The sequence below is a fragment of the Coturnix japonica genome, chromosome 2 (assembly GCF_054131305.1).
Source record: "Coturnix japonica strain WE chromosome 2, WE-NBRP24, whole genome shotgun sequence".
NCBI classification, from domain to species: Eukaryota; Metazoa; Chordata; class Aves; order Galliformes; family Phasianidae; genus Coturnix; species Coturnix japonica.
This window is the reverse complement of record NC_140664.1, coordinates 33,847,353-33,866,266: the sequence shown is the minus strand read 5'-3', so window position 1 is coordinate 33,866,266 and position 18,914 is coordinate 33,847,353. Positions and strand designations below refer to the sequence as shown.

Below are 18,914 nucleotides of genomic sequence, written 5' to 3'. Positions count from 1 at the left end.
CAAGGAGACATAGAAGCGGCCTTTCAGTATCTAAAGGCTGTAAGAAAGAAGCTGACAGACTCTTTAGGGGGTCTGTTGTGACAGGACAAAGGGAAACGGCTACAAACTAAAACGGGAGATTAAGATTAGATACAAGGAAAATGTTTTTTACAATAAGGTTAGGGAAGCACTGGAACAGGCTGCCCAGAGAAGTGGTGAATGTTCTGTCGATGGAGGTGTTCCCTTGATCAAGCTGCAGATGTCCCAGTTCACTGCCAGGGAGTTGGACTAGATGGCCTTTAAGGTCCCTTCCAACTCCAACAATTCTAGGATTCTTTACACAGACTTAATGGGGCAGGAGAGGAATCCAACCATACAGAACATAATTCAGCAGAATTGATCTTACGTACTCTTTTCTGTTGAAGATAGTTTTTTTTTTTCCCTTTGAAGGTACATGTTAAGTTTATTAAGATTTAACTTAATAAACTTAAGATTAAGTAGATCAAAATAATCAGTTTCACTTCAATACCATTACCTCAACTTCCATACCCAGCTCTTCAAATACAAACAAAAACATGCAACTTTTCAACATTCATTTTGACCTTTGCTGTCTTCTATTAAAAATTCTTATGGCTACTACAGCTTTTAATTCTTCCCACAAACCAAGAGAGAAAAATCCAGACAAATTTGTCCTTGCAAGGAACTACAAACTACATTAATAAATAAATGCTGCAAACCTATATATGTAGCAATAAGGTAATAGAGCTCATCTCGATCTTGACAGTTGTAGAATTTCAGGTAGATGTCAGAACAGATATCATTTTCTGTGCAAAATACTTCGAGTCCCTTCAAAATTAAAGAGAAGGAAAAAGCAAATTGAAAGCAGTTACTAACAAGCCATAACATTCATGCTTTTACGGAATATTCCAGTTACTAATGTCTACAACTTAGTGCTGGTCATAGTTTTACATACATACAAGTCTAGCATTTTCATCTTTCCTACTTCCAACCATAACAATATTCCATTTACACCCAGTCAAGCAAGCAGAATAACAGGTGTTCATAGACAGTCTCTACCCAGCTTGTTTAAGGGCAGGTAATGTTTTATTGGAGGTGTTGTTTATCTGTTTTTTAGTTTAAATGTGTTTTGCGAGAAAGGTTTTGCTCAAGTCTGAATTGTCAGTGTAAATGCTGGAAGAACACAACTGAGGTTCCACTGCAGCACAGTCACATATAGCAGGGTTCATCACTCCACATTAGTTTCAATCTACAGTAGTGATCAGACACCCTTCATGAATCAATCCAGAGAGAAAATGCCTGAGAAGGCAATTCATTCCATCCTAAGATAGGTGTTTGAGATAAATAGAATGAATTGCTTCCTGGAAGTGCTCCCTTCTCTCCCCCTCTACACCAACTGCTTATAAAGAAAGTTTTTCATCCTTGACAGAATTCACTTCTTATGTTTTCATCTTTTTGACAACACAAGGAACTGAAACACTTCAAAAACAGGAAGTATTTTATGAGTGCTGTTCACTGCATAATCCATAGTTTTTAAAACTACTTCTGCCTAACAATGCATACAATTTCGACTGGTCCTTAAATAGAACTGATTCTTAAACAGAAACTATATACACAGCATGTTGTTTAAAAAACAAAAAAGAAGTATTTGAGCTTACCAGTGGCATTAGACCGTGTCTTCTTTTATAGATGCGGCGTACATTTTGCAGTGTGATTCGTACTACTGGTTTCTGTAAGGAGAATGGGGCAGAGGGATGGAAAAGACGGAGATGTGTACTTCTACCTTAACCTTCCCAGTCAACCTGAAGTTTCTCTGAACTAGAGACACTAGGCAGTACAAAAGCTATATCATTCCATATCACACTAGCAGCCAAACAGTGGTTTTAAGCCGCTACTTTAAAAAGAAGTTCGTCTTTGTTGTAGCTTCTCATCTGAGTAGTAAAGCAGCTTAAGACTAAATAACAACTTGTTTATCACCCAAATTTCTTGCCAGTAAGAATAATCAAGCAAAAGATGTGCAGAACACACAGAACTATACTAAAAATAAAGAAGCCATCGGGCTCGTGGGCACAACGTTTGCTGAGGGTGCCATCTGATGGACAGAAATTGAATGGCATTCAGTCACAATAAACCACCATAATAATCTGGAAGCAGATTTTACTTGTCAGGACATGTTTTTCAGATCTTGGAGACCTGTTAGAACTACTGCTGCTATTTCTTTGTGATTAAATTCCAAAGCAGCAATCCATCTGCAATATGCACTCAGTTTTCCAATATGGAAAGAAACACTCAGATTAATAGAAAACCTAGCTACAAACTTCCTAGCTAACAGGAAGTGAATGAAAGCTCTCATCAGGCAGGGGCAGCACCACAGATTAACACTAGAAACTCGAATTATATGCTACAGAGAGTTATTTTAAAGAATATTAATGGAGAACAAGTAAGAATATTCTGTGCTCTGTCAACGTTCAGAAAGTTAGCTCAGAACAAAACCTCAGAGTACTGAATCTAACAAAGCAGCAGAAATTACAGGAAAACTAAGGACCTTTTCTCAGAAATGAAAATAAATCTTGGAGATGTGCCCTACGTGCATTTAAGGGGAATAATACAAGAACTGGAAACTGTCCCTTAGAGGAGCTGTGTGCTCAAACCATATGCAAGACCATATATGAGGCACTTACAGGATATCCATTAAGAGGCTGGAAGTACAAGTTAGCATCAGTAACACACACATGCCCTGGATTAGTCACCAGTGGTGTCACCATTTCTGCTTTACATTCCATACGCAGCGTTTCAGAAATGCTTTGAAATCTACAAGTGAAGAAAGGGAGTAAGTTTACCTCTGGTTCTTACATATGCATGGCTATCCTTAAATACTTCAGGTTAGTTTATAACTTCAGCACATCTGAACAGGGATGCTTTAGGTGTGAAGAAGGTTCTTTGTTGAAAACTCTAACTGGCAGCCCAGAAAGGAAAGCTGTACGTACTGCTTCATTCTCAGAGCAGTAACCTGTTACTACTTATCTTATATACTGCTTTATTTGGCATATACCAATACCTAACTTGGAACAAATGCATGGATAGAATAGCCTGAAGAGGAAAAAAAATGGGAAAAAAAGTAACTTGTACACTTTCACTACACAGAATTTTCTATTCTCCACACCAAATTTTTCAGAATATTAAAAAAGATAAATCTCTAATTTAGACAACTTATGCTGCCCAAAGAAGCACCTACTATGTAATGAAGCCAAAGACTAAACCACCAACAGGTAAAAAACAAAACATTTCCCCATAAGTTATTAGAAAGATACCTGTTTTTATCAAATGAAGTTCTAGCCAAACGGGATTGCAGTATAGCAGTTATCTAATGTGAAAGAAAAAATAGATTAATATGGCTTAGGATTGAAATGCAATTAGAATTTCATTAGAAACAATAATATTCTGAAATAATCAGATACTTACCATGGCAGCTTGATCTCCCATCTTATCTAGACAAGAAGCCCTGTAGAGCTAAAGGACAGCAAACTAAGTGAAACAGTACTGACGTCTCACAGATTGAATGTCTGTAGCAACTAGGAGGGCATTAGCATTCTTGTTGACTAAAAGAGCACTAAAAGAGCTATTATTTTTTCCTCTTTAAAGTTGAACGCATTCACTCATTTTTATTGTCGAGTAATTTGTCAATATATCATCATCATGGATAGTAGAAAGCTAATGAGAATAGCTTATAACAGATTTTAGAACTAGAAGGTATGTTCAACTTCTGCATCTTAAAAACCAGATAGTCAATGAATTTCACTTGGAGAAAGGAATTACTTAAAAATACTTAAAGAAAGCTGCCCACTGAATATCAAAAAATATGCTGTGGAAAAGTGCATAGTGATGTCATAACCACATACCTGATGTAGAGTTTGGACAACATCTCCTAGTTTCCCAGCTACATCCAATTGGAATAGGTGTTCTGTTTTACCCTAAAATCAAAAGCATATTTACTACAAAAAAAGCTTGAAATGCAATACAAGGGAAAAAAAAATTAACTGAAATAAAACATTGTCAAAGTATGTTTCCAGAGGCTGCAATGTACATCTGAAAGACCGATGTAAAACCTGTTGTGTTCATTTTATCTTTATAAATCTAACATCCTGTGGTAACCTCCTTGTGCAGTCCTTGGTCAGTTACTTAATACAATACAACATAACAGCTTTGAAGCACTCCATTTAATGTAGCACCAACACCTCCAAGTCTAGAACTAATACATGCTCTAACTAGTTTAGCATTACATACAGAAGCAAATCATGTATTCATAGAAAAGCTTATATTGGAAGAGACCTTAGAGATCACCAAGTTCCAACCTCCTTGCTACTAGCAGGTTTGGCTGACGCTCAGTCAGGTGTAAATACAGAACTACCACAACAATGCTATTGATGGTTATGTGATACTTAATACATCTTGCATTTGGAAGCAAAACAGAGAATACAAGAGAACAGAAATGAGGTTTTGCATGAAGAACTAGTGACAAAGTTAAAAAGGAAAATATTAATATTAAAAATCCTAGTTTGGAAACACCACCAAAACAACCCAAAGTAGTTGCTGGAAATAACTCAGACATTATCTACAAACTCTGCTGTTCAATGTGACAATGTAAGTTTACTGCCTTGATTGTTCTTGGAGCCTTTTATTTGAAGAAACATGGCAAGAAATTTAATTGTATGCTTCATTTCCGAACTGTGGAATAAAGTTGGGGGCAAAAACAATGTTTAAATAACTCTGTTTTCCATTTTGCGTTTGTATCTTCATCTACCTCCCGCTTCAGCTGAAAAACCCCCAATTCCTTACCTTGAAGCCTTCAAACTCAAGAATTAGAGTAGAAAGCATCAGAAGCCAGCTCTGGTTTCTGTTGTGAGCAAATTTTATCTGCAGTTTCTTTGAACCGCGACCCATTCAGCTGGGAGCATATTTTAAAACTGAAGAGAAACGGTGCCCACTGAATATGAGCATCAAGTTATCTGTCTGATTGTTGAGCCCATAGAGCTGCACACTGAGGTAACTAGCAAGAGACAAGACTGCAGCACGTATTCCAACAAATATCACACATGCATTATGGAAGAATTCAGGCACTAGTTTTATCTCATATACATAATCACGTATTTTTTGAAATTTTACTATCGTATTTCTCCAACTATAGTTATGAAGTTTAACTATAATTGGAGAAATACGACTGTAATCTTACTATTTAATAATGGAGAGCATTGAACTTCACAGAATGTTAGTTTGCTAAGGATAATGAAAAACTGTATACTTACTCTTACTGTTTTATAGGGCGCAATAACGTTTCTTTCTTTAATAAGAAAAACCTGAAAGAGCAAGAGACTGTTATGGCTTTTGTCCAAAATTACACTAACAAACAACAACCTGCCAAAAAAACAAAATAACAGCCCTCCCCCCACCATCAATAATACACGTATGTTCTGATAAATACAAAGCTAAGAACACTGCTTAAGCAACCAAAACACTAGGTTGCAACATCCTGCTTTAGCTACACTAGATGAACAGCAAAAAACAATGACCTTTTGTCGCTGCTGTGAAAGGGATGAGTGTTCAAATGCATTTCACAGGCTTACTTTGATGGTCAATTAGTGAGTTTCTATTCCCATCATATGACCTTCAAGAAGCTGTAAGACTGAAGGCAGTAAGCACAGCCACCAGCCTAACCCCATTCAACAGAATACTTCTCCCTGCTTTTTTCTGGTAGCTTTTGCCTCTGGGGTTCTGCTCTGAAGGCAATGCCCCTTCTCACAGAGGGACCTCACTCCACGACCGCTGCACGGGTCTTCTCAAATGAGCTCTTTCTACTACCAAACATTTTGCTTCCAGTTCCAACAGCTAAAAATGTCATTTCCTTTCCCATCCCACAGCTTACTTTTGAGCAGTTTTGTTTCTTTGATGCTACTCTCAGATCTGGAGAGAATCTTCCACTCAAGAGAACCCACACAAAACCAACAAAAAGCATATGAAACCACTTTACTTCATTTCATTTTCTTCACAGCCCCTACAGAAAAGCTTATCATTTATTGTCTGAAAGATGCCAAAGCCAAAAATGAGTCATGTTTCACTCTGTCTATAGGAAAGGCTCATACTTGCTAAACTCTCAGACACGGTTAAGGGTCTAAATGGGTATGAGATCCAGAAAACACAATAGACCCACTCCACTGGTCTTCTCACACACCAGATCCACCCGTTCCATGCACATAGCTTGCTTAGGGCCCAGTGCCTTGGTGTGTTTCCTACAGCAAGCACCAGGCCTGTGGGTGTGCACCCAAAGGCAAGCAAAAAAGACAAAAGCAAATCATAGGATCACAGAATTGCTCAAGTTGGAAGAGACTCTGGCCTGGCAAATGAGGGTTAAGTGAGTGGATAGCATCTGCCTTGACAGTAGTAGAACCCACAAGTAGGCAAGGTGGCCTTTGGCACAAGACAACACACAGTACTGATATGCCAGAAGAAATTAAATGGCATGGGAAAAGCAGACAGTACACAGCAAAATACGTACAGAAGCAGAGCCAAAAATAAATAAATAAATAAAAATTAGCATGTTGTATTAGTTTCCTATTTTGTAAGATGGTTCTCCAACACTACCCTGAGAAAAATTACTTTATATAATCCCACATTATTACTATTTACTATACTGTACAGCCATTAGTCTTTAAGTTACTTGTCAGACAGAGCAAAGCTTCTTGTCCGGCTATGGATTAACATTTTTTTGAGCCTCAAAAAAGGCAAACATTGAATGATCAGATCACCTTAAACGTGTTCACTTTCCTATAATGCAGAAATTCCACTCTGAAGAAATATTCATATTGAGGTCATGATTTATCACGAACACAACCTGCGAGCACTTCATACCTGACATACTCTTATACAAAGATACAAGCACGTGTCATCCCAGCAAAACATTTCAGCGCACTTCCCCAGTGACAGAACGATGACTGACACACTACACGATGGCGCTAACATTTGCCATTTTAAAAGTTAACTTTTTTTCTCCTTTGTAATGTTTCTGCAAAAACCCATTCTACAGATCATATGTTAATATTGTATGCTAGAGGGACAGGTAATAAAAAGGGCAGTGACATTAAATACAATACTTCAGATTTGTTTTTTTCCTTTACCACCTGGAATTTTACACAGAATAATCAGAAATGACTTATAAAAATAAAACGGCTGAATACATACAAAACCATGAACACAATGAGCCTTAACTAAGCAGAACTCTTCCAAGAAGTAGTTTCAAGATGAAATTAAGTGTACTGATTACTTTAACACAGGCCATGAACTTTTCTAGTGCAAATTAAATTACATGCCTGAGCTCCTTTTTGACTGCCACAGTACTTAACAGAGTAAGGCTAGTCCTTGTAAAAAGAAATCTTATAGATTTGCTGCAATGTTTAAGGAAGTATTTCCCACCTCATTTCAGTTATTTCCTGAAATGAAAACGTGAACTTATTTTGAAGCACTGGAACATCTACCAGCTCCAATTAATCAAAGTTTAAAGAATATTCTATTGGTTTTTACCAAGTACAAACACGTTCAAGTCAGTCATAACTCACAACTGGAACATGAACCCATGATTTAGGATGGCTACTGAAAATGATTTGGTGGACACGTACTTCGCGAAAACATACTCTACTGAACTTCAAGAATTAAGATGGCTTTGCCATTACAAATACAAGCTACAGAAGGAAGAAAACTACATGTAACTGTAGCAAGACCAAAACAAAGATGATGAATATCCAGTTTAAGATCAGCCTGCTCTCTTTTACTTGCTTTTGAAATTATTCTAAGCTCCATTGTAACATGCACAGTGCAGAAAATTCCCTTTAATCAAAGTCCCATTAATAGAGCCACTAACAGTTTAAAGTTACCAAGCATCAACAGCTTCACATTAATGCTAAGTTTTGCTTCCAGTCAACTCCTCATCCTAGAATTCCAGCTCTGAGAAACACTATTGAAATACATAACCTCTCACATTTATACACTGAAAATCTGTTATATGCAGCTCTTACCTGATTACACACAACAGAAATCCCACCAGATATCTCCCTAAAATGAAAGTAAGATATTGAGAGACGGCCATTTCAGCTTTACAAAGAGTTAAATGCATATGTACAGTAACTCCAATTCACATACCGTAAGAAGAGGTTATTCGCTTCATTGTCTTCTGGTGCTTTTATACTAATGCAGTCTCTCAATGGTATCTGCAGCAGGTTGTAAAAACATATACATGTGTGCTCCTTAAATACAATCTTACTTTCCCATGAAGTTGCAGTGTTGCACTGCTTACCTTGATAATGGGTTGGAGATTTTCATCAGGTTCAAAAATGATCGACTTTGAGCAGATTTTTAGAGAACCTCTTATTTTCCTAAAGGAAACAATAAATGAATAAGTAGTTGTGTATGTTTTGCAGGTAGATGGGACTAGAATGGCTCTTGTAAATGAGTGAAGGTAAAACTTTTGTACCTTTCATCTCTGCAACCTTTACTTATGATATGATTAGCTCTGTGTTGTTCAAAGTAATATTCTTCCAGGTTAAGAAGCAGCAGTGAAAACCTGCAAAGAAACAAACTCAAATCATTCCTTCATAGCCAGAACAATGTAGAATAGTTAATACCCTTAACAAAATACATCAAGCGCACGGGAAATGTTCGCTGTTATTGGTGCCCTGCTTCTCACTCAACCCCTAAGAATGAATAAGTTAACTTTGTAAAATAACAAATCTGAATGGGAATTCTGTGCATGTAACAATGACCGTCTGATGCTCCTCCAAAAGATGTAAAGTTTGATCTTTCATGTTGTTCACTTCTCAGGCGTGAACTATCTTAGAACAGTCAGTCTTTTAAAACAGTAATTCATTTAACTCACATTAGTGTAAGCCAGCCAAAATATGCAGTGACACGAGAGGTGGAGCAGGAACTAAGTTATTAATGTAAGTTAAGGTCTTTCTGAAACAAAGACAAGCGTCACTGATTTAAAACATTAAGACCACGTGTGGTTTTTACTGCACCACTCTACAGATCCCTTCTAGTGAAGCATAACCTTCCTCTCTAACCACTTTTCTGCACTTTTCTTTGTACCTGTGCTTGCTCAAATGCCTGTTTCTAAACTAATAAACAAACAAACCTCAACCAAAAAAATATAGAAAAAAGTCTGATGTATTTCGCCATAGGACCACTGTCACACCAATACTCTCACAAGGTAAATACAAGTAGGCTAGCCATGATATAATGCAAACTTACATCCTCAAACAGCTTCAACAACTGCTGCGTGTAATTAAATATTTACTAGCAGGGTGAATCCATGCTCACCTACAAGTTTTAGTGGTAGGGAATGACTGAGTATTGGCACAGCAGGAGGAGTGGAAATATCTTAAGTCCTTCAGTCACAGGAACAACAGCTGCTTGTGCATGGGGCTGCCCTGACAGGCAGAAGTACTTACCATTAGTCATGTCCATGCTTTGAGCTAAGTTCTGTAATGCATTCGTGATGCGTTTTACAAGAAACGCTCGTGACAATGCTAATAAATGCCAAGCATCCCCAGAGCAGTATTTCACATTTAAATAACAAGCAGTAAGCGTGGCAAGGGTTCATAAAATGAACTACTTACTAAAGCTTCTGCTTGTTAAGTAAGCGAATTATATACTAGAAAAAAAGAGTACTATTGGCAAATTCATCTTGTTTACTTAAGTTTTGTGTCATGACTTAGCAAACTTACTGCAACCTATGAAAGCACATCCTGCCATAGCATGGCTCGGGTTGGAAGGGACCTCAAGGATCATGAAGCTCCAACCCCACTGCTGCATGTAGGGCCACTAACCTCAATATCTGATACTAGACCAGGCTGCCCAGGGATCCATCCAACCTGGCCTTGAACACCTCCAGGGACGGGGCATCCACAACCCCTCTGGCCAGCCTGTTCCAGCACCCCACCATTCTCATAATAAAGAACTTCCTCCTCATATCTAACCTAAATCTTCCCTCCTTCAACTTCTAACCATTTCCCCTTGTCTTGCTATTTTTTACCCTTCCAAAGAGTTGTCAACAGGCATAAACTGAATTTCCAGGCTTCAGAGGCTTTGGTGCCTCTGAAGGAGCTGAATCATATTTACTTTGATCATCTCAGGAAACAAAGGTTCCAGCTTCACATTATGAAAGGAAAAAATCCTTCACCAGGAGCATTCTACACGTTAAAAGGACAGAGAAGTACGAAACTGTAGCAGACTGCACACAGATACCATTAAATCTCATTTTTCAACATTACTCAAATCACTTGGGACAAGCTTAAAAGGCCTGGACTTCTGCAAACACTGATACAGCAAGTGCTATCACACTTTTATTTAAAGCCTTTTATTGAAGTTACATCAGAATACCTAAACAGTAATTCACCATCAGAACATTTCTTTCTGATATTTTATATATATATATATATATATATATATATATATATGCGCATGCCTATGCACTTTGCTTAGTATCCACAAGCCAAAGTCTCTTCATCTGGGATCTGACACTACAGACATAGGAAACAACCAGCTTCAGACCAATGATGTTAGTGGTCCCAAAATCCTCTTCCAAGATGGTCATGTTCCATTGAATTAGTTTCCGAAGTTCTCCATTCTTACACTCCTTCCTTTGTCTTCATCCATCCTTTGGACAAGTTCCACACATTTATATGGTCTTTCATAATGCACCCGTTGTCTATATAATTATTAGACTTCCCTTTTATGGTTTTAACAAATGCAGGAATCCTTCATATACTCAAGATAAGTCATGTTTCTACATCAAAACACTGGCTATGCTATTTGCAGTGACACCAACACATTTACATAAAACTAAATACACAAGCCAAGAGTTTTCTTTGAAATATTTCAGGATGGTTCTTCCCTACCTACAAAGCATTCTGTCTTCATACTCAACAGCTTTTGCATCATTCATCCTCCCGCAGCCAGATGCATGGGGCCAATGGGAAGGACTTGAGGTATGCTTCCCCTTTTACCTCACTTCTATTTCAGCGAATATATGTTTAAATTTTATTTATGATACCAAAAATCATCAAACTTGTATTTCAACCGATTGTGACTGGCTTACAAATTTAGACCAGTTTAAATTATGGCTTAAAATGAACCTCGGAATTATGAAGCATGACCTATAGAATAACCTGGAATTTTCATGTAAATAAGTCAAAAAGTATAGCCACTAATACTATAGTATCAACAGGGTCTCTCGAGAGGGGGTGTCACCACATCAGATGTTATTTCAGAATTGTCAGGAGGTTTAACAAGTATTTGCAGATAGCAAGGGAACACAATACCCTCTGCTATGCTGCATCAGTAGTTAACAGTGTTGTGAAGGGCTGCACAAATAGCAAATCTAGCACAGAAACTACACAATTACAGCAATGGGGATCTTCAACATGTAGCAAAGCAGATGGACTTCAGATGAACCTGCAGTGTGACTGTCTTCCAAAGAACTAAAGGTATTCTAAAGACACTTGTGGTTATCAGGATACTGACATGCAAAATTTATGTGCTATCAGCTGTCACACAGTCCTATGACAAGAATTGTAGGCATGTTTGGTATACATTTAGAATGGCAATTTGATTCTTCTGTGTGCAGCAAGGGGAGAGAGAGCAGGAAAAGGGAAATCAAAACCCAGCAGTAGGAAGAGAATGATACCCAGCATGAGAAACTGGCAGAGTATAAAGTGGAGAACTTGTACTTCTTTTGGCCTGTGTTCTCTTGAAAAGCAACCCAGAAAGTACCTGTTGATACCAAAGCCTTTGAAATCAAGCAATAGAACTCATAGCTTAGCATATCATAGGATATATTCATTCTGGCTCCATAATACAGACATTTGTCACAGGCTTACATTCACATTCTTTGTGGTCACCGTGCTATTTAATTCATAGGATCATAGAATCACCATGGTTGGAAAAGACCTACAAGATCATCCAGTCCAACCACTCACCTATCATCAATAGCTCCTACTAAACCATGTCCCTCAACACAACATCCAGTCATTCCTTGAACACCCCCAGGTGAGGGGTCTGGAGCACAGGCCTTATGAGGAGAGGCTGAAGGAGCTGGGAATGTTCAGCCTGGAGAAGAGGAGGCTCAGGGAAGACCTCATTGCTCTCTATAACTTCCTAAAGAGAGGTTGTAGCGAGCTGGGTGTTGGCTTCTTCTCTCGTGTCATTAGGGATAGGACCAGAGGGAATGGTTTCAAGCTGCAGCAGGGGACTCAAGGTGGACATTAGGAAGTATTACTTCTCAGGAAGGGTGGTCAGGCACTGGAATGGACTGCCCAGGGAGGTGGTGGAGTCACCGACCCTGAAGGTGTTCAAGGAAAGACTGGATGTTGTGTTGAGGGACATGGTTTAGTGGGAGCCCTTTCCAGGATCACAGAATCACAGGATGGAATCAATCAGTAGTTTTGATCATTATGGTGGGTGGAAGGACATTTAAGCTGCCACATCTCAGACTTAAAGCAAACCTTCCATCTAAGACCAGCAGCAGAAGCAGTAAGAGACTAGAAGAAGGAACTTTACTAAAGGCTCTAACAGCTTCTGCATCTTGATACCAACCCACGTCCACTGGCATTAGTCCACTGAACCTTGTGGATAAGGTTCAGTCAGCATAAACAGATACTCGTTTAATTGTTTGATCTTAGAAAATAAATACCCACGCTTACAAGTAAATTAAGACATGCCAGTATAACTTGGAGACAATTTCATGTTCTTGTGTCGTCCCAGAACAACGGGATTAAGGAAATCTGAAAGATCCAGATAGAAGCAATGTGGAAATAGCTTCAAGAAAAGAACAGAACAAATCACAAACACTTTGCCAAGCAAAACTAATGTTAATCTAGTTAACCTACAGTAGTACTAGCGTACTGCAGGTGAGGCTGGGAAACAAAGCAGTGAAGTATTCCAGCCTTCTGTTTATTTTTGACATATAATTGCCACTCAGAAAAGGGCTGAGGGATCCCAGCCAAGAACACACCCTATACACATCAAAGAACAAGGCAGCATGCTAAGTACCAGGAAAAACACTTGCAAAACTTAACTTCACATGATGTCATCTCCTAAATATAAGTTTTGGGTACCCAAATTACACCCCAAACATTCTTGGCATTGTTCAAAGCATTCAGCACTGAAACCAAATGCAGAATTCTTGTCGTACTAACTTCAACTTGAGGTGTGCAAGCCCTGCCAGAATGCTACGATGGATCCCCCAGCAGACACAGCTTTACAGGTTTGAGGTTTTTCACTTTTATTTTGCTTAATGTGCACATCTTTTTATACTTCAGTTTTCAAAGAACCAAACCTAGCTCCAGCTGAGATCCAGCTGAAGACTGTTCAGGGTGTGGAAGAACCAACCCAACAACAGCAAAAGGAAACCGACAAACCCACAATTGATTTTATGTACCAATATCACCTACCAACTCAAGCACCAAATCAGTTCTAACTGAAGACAGGAATGAGTGTGCAGGGACACATCTCAGCAAAATTCTATGTATACCGCCCAGAAGAGAAGCCAGCCCATTGATCCTGCTTTAATTTCTTAACCGTGACCGCATTGTTCCATTGTTCCCATTTCCATCACTTCACTGCACATGCCAGAAAACCACTGGGGCACAATGCCTTAAGGTGTTTGACTGGACACACCTTGAGAAGATACTGGAAGCACAGTCTTGATAAGGGAAGTACATTGCCAGGGTCACAGCAGGTCACCCACTTTTGTGGCAGCATGTGGCTACATAAACTACCTCTAACAGCGACCCTCCTCTTAAGAGCACAGCATCTGTCGGCCAACTGTAGGACTCCTTTGCTAATGTTTGTATAAAACCCTCCGTTATGAATATTTTTGTCCCAAGAGGGCGAGATAAAGATACAGATTTAAAGCAGCAAGCAACCATCACACAGGTGAACCTGCAGGACCTACACTGCATGAGTGATGTTAGCAGCAGAACAGATAAACTCTGTCAACAGAAAGCCAAGCAGGCAAACCAGCAGGTCTATTTATAAAAGACCTGTATAGCAAGTGTTAGAAACACCTGTGCTTGGGCACACAGCCAGCAGAACCAAGAACTCGAGAGATAAAGAAAGCAACAAGTTCACAAAACATCACTTAATTTCAATTTTAACTAAGATTAATTGGGGAAAAATACACATCTATTCCTACTCATGAATGTAGACTGTTTTTAAAGGTTGCACTGGGTAGCAACACACGTAATTAAAACAAGACACAATATCTCATCTTTTATTAAACTCTGAACACATAGGAAAAGTGAAAAAGTGTCTTCTAATACAGGTATGTTTGAAGGGGAAACTGCTGCCAGAATTAACTCAATAGGTGGATTGGTTTATTTAAAGGAACAACCCCCCCCCCCCCCTCCCCTTTTCTCAGCATACAAACAAGGCATTTTAGAATTACCTTGTTTTCTCCTAGAAAATAAGTCAGAAAAGTAGGCTTATGTAATCAGATATTAATTCAGTCCAACTAATTAGTTCAAGGCCTTTTTCTTACCACTTAGAACTGGTCTTCCTTCCTTCCTCCCTCCCCCAAAGCAACTATGTAAGAAGATTAGCTTTTTACCCACTGTTTCACAGTGCTGTTAATCAGAACTTTCACAGCTTACACATGTGTACATTGCTTTATACAAATAAACAAACAACAAACCCACGTGTGAAACACCTCTACCACTAAGTTTCAAGCCCTAGTCAACTCACTATGAAATAACTACAGGGATGTTACTTCAGACAAGCGAAGCTCAGGGGTAGGAACCTGTGTCATATCCCTGCAACAAGTACCCAACAAGGCTTAAAGAGAAGATCTCAGTGCAGCCTCTTGAAGAGAGAGAAGTAAACAGCTTCTCTGTGCTGCTTTAAGGCATGACTGCCACAAAAGGCGGTAGGATTACATATTACTCATTTGATATTTCAGAGACAAAAGCTCTTCAGAGTGCTTAAGAAATGCTGTTAAAATTTCCAACCTCCCCCCTTCCCCTCCATGTCAACACTCCGAAAGCTGTAGTAGCATCATCTCTCACCAGCGATGAATCAGAATTTATAGGACAAAGTGAGCCAAACTCTTTGCCACGTGATTTGTTCTTAAAGAACAAACAGCAGAGATGTACACCAGCAACGTGTCCATGTGGGACCTGCCTCTCACAGTGTGGGCCACAACTAGGGAGCACTTGAGCCCTGTTCTTACTTCACAGAGATCTTTGTGGAAATACAAAGATCAGAAGGGGCTTTGAAGCTTTCTGACAAGCCAGATGTAGGTAAGGCACATAAAGGAAACTGTGTCACTGGCTAAAAATAAGAGAGCACATTCAAAACTTACATAGGCATGTGTGGTACGGCCTGCTCACAGGTTCAGGCAGTCACAGGCACAAAGCACAGCGGCTGCAGTCAGACAGCAGGAAAAGCAGCTGCATTCAGTGCTCTGAGGAGCTGCCAGGGAGCCCATAAGGCGAGGGCTGACAACATGCTGCTCAGCATGTTCAGGTAAATCGTAAACAGCGTCTACGGTGCAAGAGTACCTCCACGCCATGAACACAACCGAAAACAGGAGCTTATACGCAACTCTTAGTTTTCCAGCTTTACCCTGCAGCCCTTTCAGCCTTATGTCAGGGTAATCGATGACAGCAGTAGTAACAAGGACACCGAAGCCGGGCGCCGCAGCCGCCCCTTCCACCCAGCGCTCCGCCGGGGCCTCCCGCAGGGCCCGCGCCCCTCGGGCCGGCTGAGCCCGCTCCCGCTCCGAGGCCGAGCCGAGCGCTCACCTCTCCTTGGAGTACAGCTCCTGCTCCTGCCGCCGCTTGCGGATGAAAGCCATGGGGCCGCCCGGCCTCTATGCGGCCGCAGGACGCCGGGCCCGGCCGAGCCGCGCCTCGGAGAGGCGGAGGGAGCAGCGCGGCCCGCAGGAGCCAACCGGTCTGGCGGGCCCGGCCGGGGGCGCCCGCCCCGCTTATACGGGCGGAGAGGCGGGGAAGGGGAAGGAAGGCGGCCGGCACCGGGCCCTGCGCCCTCGCCCGGGCTGTCACAGAATCACAGAATAACCCGGGTTGGAAGGGACCTCAAGGATCATGTAGTTCCAACCCCCCTGCCTGGCAGGGCCACCAAACATACACATTTACTAGATCAAGTCGCGGCGCTGCGGCCGCTCAGGGCCTCCTTTGGGCTTCCGTGAGGCAACGCTCGCATCGCTCCCTGCCTTCCTACTTCTTCTTCCTCCTCAGAACTAACGCCGCGTTGTTTCTGTTGTGGGTACGGAGGTGGCACCCCTGAGCCCAAGGCCGTTGTGTTTTGTGAAAGCTTTGTGGAAGTTTCTGGTGCAAGCTTTCTCAATTGCACGTGCTCATGTTATCTATTCTTTATTTGGTATCAAAAGAGCTTACTTACTTATTGTATTGTAAATATAATACAGTCGCTGTGAGATTCCTTTTGCCCATGATGTGACACATGCTGTATAGGCATGAGATCATGCACAGAATCACAGAATTATCAAGGTTGGAAAAGACCTAGAAGATCATCTAGTCCAACCATTACCAATACTTCCCAGCTAAATCATATTCATCAACACGACATCCATACGTTTCTTGAACTCTCCCATGGTCAGTGACTCCACCACCTCCCTGGGCAGTGCATTCCAATGCCTGACTACCCTTTCCGAGAAGTAATACTTCCTAATGTCCAGCCTGAATCTCCCCTGGCGCAGCTTAAAACCATTCCCTCTAGTTCTATCATCGATTACACGAGAGAAGAGGCCAACCCCCAGCTCACTACAACCTCCCTTCAGGAAGTTATAGAGAGCTAATAGAGAGCAGTCACAGAGCAGCTTCGGTTGGAAGGGACCTTAAGGCCATCCTGTCCCATCTCCCTGCCAAGAATGGGGTTGCCCCCCACCAGCTCAGCTGCCCAGGGCCCATCCAGCCTGGCCCTGAGTGCTTACAGGGATGGGGCACCACAGCCTCTCTGGACAGCTGTGACAGTGCCTTACTGTCCTCTGAGAAAAGTATTTTCACCTAACATCTAACCCAAATCTCCCTTTTTAGTTTAAAGCTGATCATCATTGTCCTATCACTATAAACTTAGAAACTCTTTAAGCACTGGAAGGCCATGATGAGGTCTCCCTGGAGCCTCCTCCAGGCTGAACAAGCCCATCTCCCTCAACCTGTCTTTGTAGGAGAGGTGATCCAACCCTCTGATCGTCCCTGTGGCCCTCCTCTGGGCCTACTCCAGCAGCTCCACATCCTTCTTCCAGATGTTCAGAACCTAGAAGACCTCCATGGAGGAGAGAAAAATAGAATTCTGAATGCTTTAGTTCATGCAACTGCCACTGTATCTGAGCAATCTATAATGCATGTAGTGACACAGTCCCCTGTGAGACAGGAAAATACTATTTGCGTTTTTGTTAAGTAAAAGAAAATTGAGTTGCAGAGGGGATGTGATTTTTCACATAGGAATAAAAAGAATTATAGGCTCATAGGCCCCAAGAGTTTAATCTAATCTCTGCACTGAGGCAGGTTCAGATATATGTTGATCCGCATTCTTCAAACATCTTCAATTTGTGCACTCGTAAACATGAATATGAGAACTGCTGTATATGCTGAGATTAGGTTGGCTTTGCTCATTTGTTTTTCAGGGACCTCTCTGGAGTAGTTCACAGAATCTAAGGAGGCTGTGGATCATGTTTTCAAAAGTGGCATCGCCCACAAAAAAGTTGTCTAATTGATTTATTAAAACATCTACTTGAAGGGAAGCTGCAACACTTGTGTGTAGATTGCACCTATGCTTACCTGCATGAAAATATATTTCCTGTATCCAACTTGAATTTTCTTGCTGCTCTCCTTTTCATATTTCCAATGAGAATGAACAATATTTTAAATTATATTTTTAAAAATATATTCACATATGTTTTTTTTTTAAGTGTGTGTTAATATGCATTCATTTATACAAGTGTTTGTATGTGGATATGTACACTATCTTTTCATAGACAAAACAGTGTTGTTCACGTTCATCCTAGACTACATTAAATAAACGACTTACTGTTCTTCTCTAGCTCCTTTCCAGTATGATTTTTGCATTTACCTTAACGTATAATGCCTTTCAGTAGTCCAGCTGAGACATCAACACCAACTAGAGTGTAGAAATTATGTTATTACATTATTAGATGTAAGAACAAATTCTATCAGTACATCCCAGAAATAATTTGCTTTTGTGATTGCTTCTGTGACAAAAGCCTTACTTCTGCTGTGAACCTCTTCTAATATATTACCACCTAGTTCTCTCATTTTTAGACTATGCATTTATATTCTCAGGTGTAACATTTTGCCTTAGCTCTGATGACTTCTAGATACTGCTAACTTTTAGATACTTATCCAAGTTACAGAACTGATTTTGAGCTCTAACTTTGTCTTACAGTTCCCAAGTTGGTGAAAAGCCTTTTTTTAACATATCTATATTCTGTTATATCTTGCAGATCATTAAAGGAATGATTGAGTGGAGTGAAATGACAATATACCCTTATGGGATCTTGCTGAAAATATTCTCCAGGTTTGTTTTTTGCAAGGAACGTGCCTTTTGGATTTGATTTCATGAAAACTGTATTTCATTAAAATCGTATTTACTTTGCTTTTTGTTTTAATAAAACTGTCATGGGACAGATTCTTACTTATTCTAAAGTTAAGATCTATGACACCTTTTTTTTCCTACAGACTCAGGGAAATTGTTTGTAAAAAAGGCCGTGAGATTAATGTGAGATCGCTTATTCTTGACAAATTTGTGTAAACATATTTTTTCTAGAGTGTCCCTCAGGGTAAAAATTAACCTAGATCGCTTTGGATGTGCTTTCC

General features: G+C 40.2%; 1 protein-coding gene across 6 annotated transcripts in view; it reads right to left on the bottom strand.

Annotated features, from left to right (window-relative positions):
• NSMAF (neutral sphingomyelinase activation associated factor) overlaps positions 1–16,004 on the bottom strand; it is a 31,297-nt gene extending 15,293 nt beyond the window's left edge. For 5 of the 6 annotated variants that reach the window (XR_014942528.1, XR_014942529.1, XM_085537352.1 and 2 more), the window contains exons 1-12: positions 15,843–16,004; positions 8,516–8,605; positions 8,339–8,417; positions 8,185–8,252; positions 8,061–8,097; positions 5,301–5,351; positions 3,897–3,968; positions 3,460–3,507; positions 3,309–3,361; positions 2,679–2,808; positions 1,656–1,727; positions 717–825 (exon numbers count right to left, since the gene is read on the bottom strand). Coding sequence is in view for 4 of the 6 variants with exons in the window: in XM_085537352.1 (XP_085393478.1) it covers positions 717–825; positions 1,656–1,727; positions 2,679–2,808; positions 3,309–3,361; positions 3,460–3,507; positions 3,897–3,968; positions 5,301–5,351; positions 8,061–8,097; positions 8,185–8,252; positions 8,339–8,417; positions 8,516–8,605; positions 15,843–15,895 (862 nt within the window). In the remaining 2 variants the exon portion in view is untranslated. Of the gene's footprint in view, positions 1–716; positions 826–1,655; positions 1,728–2,678; positions 2,809–3,308; positions 3,362–3,459; positions 3,508–3,896; positions 3,969–5,300; positions 5,352–8,060; positions 8,098–8,184; positions 8,253–8,338; positions 8,418–8,515; positions 8,606–15,400; positions 15,424–15,842 lie in introns of those variants that run through there. The other variant, XM_085537353.1, reaches the window with a different exon arrangement.
• Between the last annotated feature and the right edge of the window lie 2,910 nt (positions 16,005–18,914).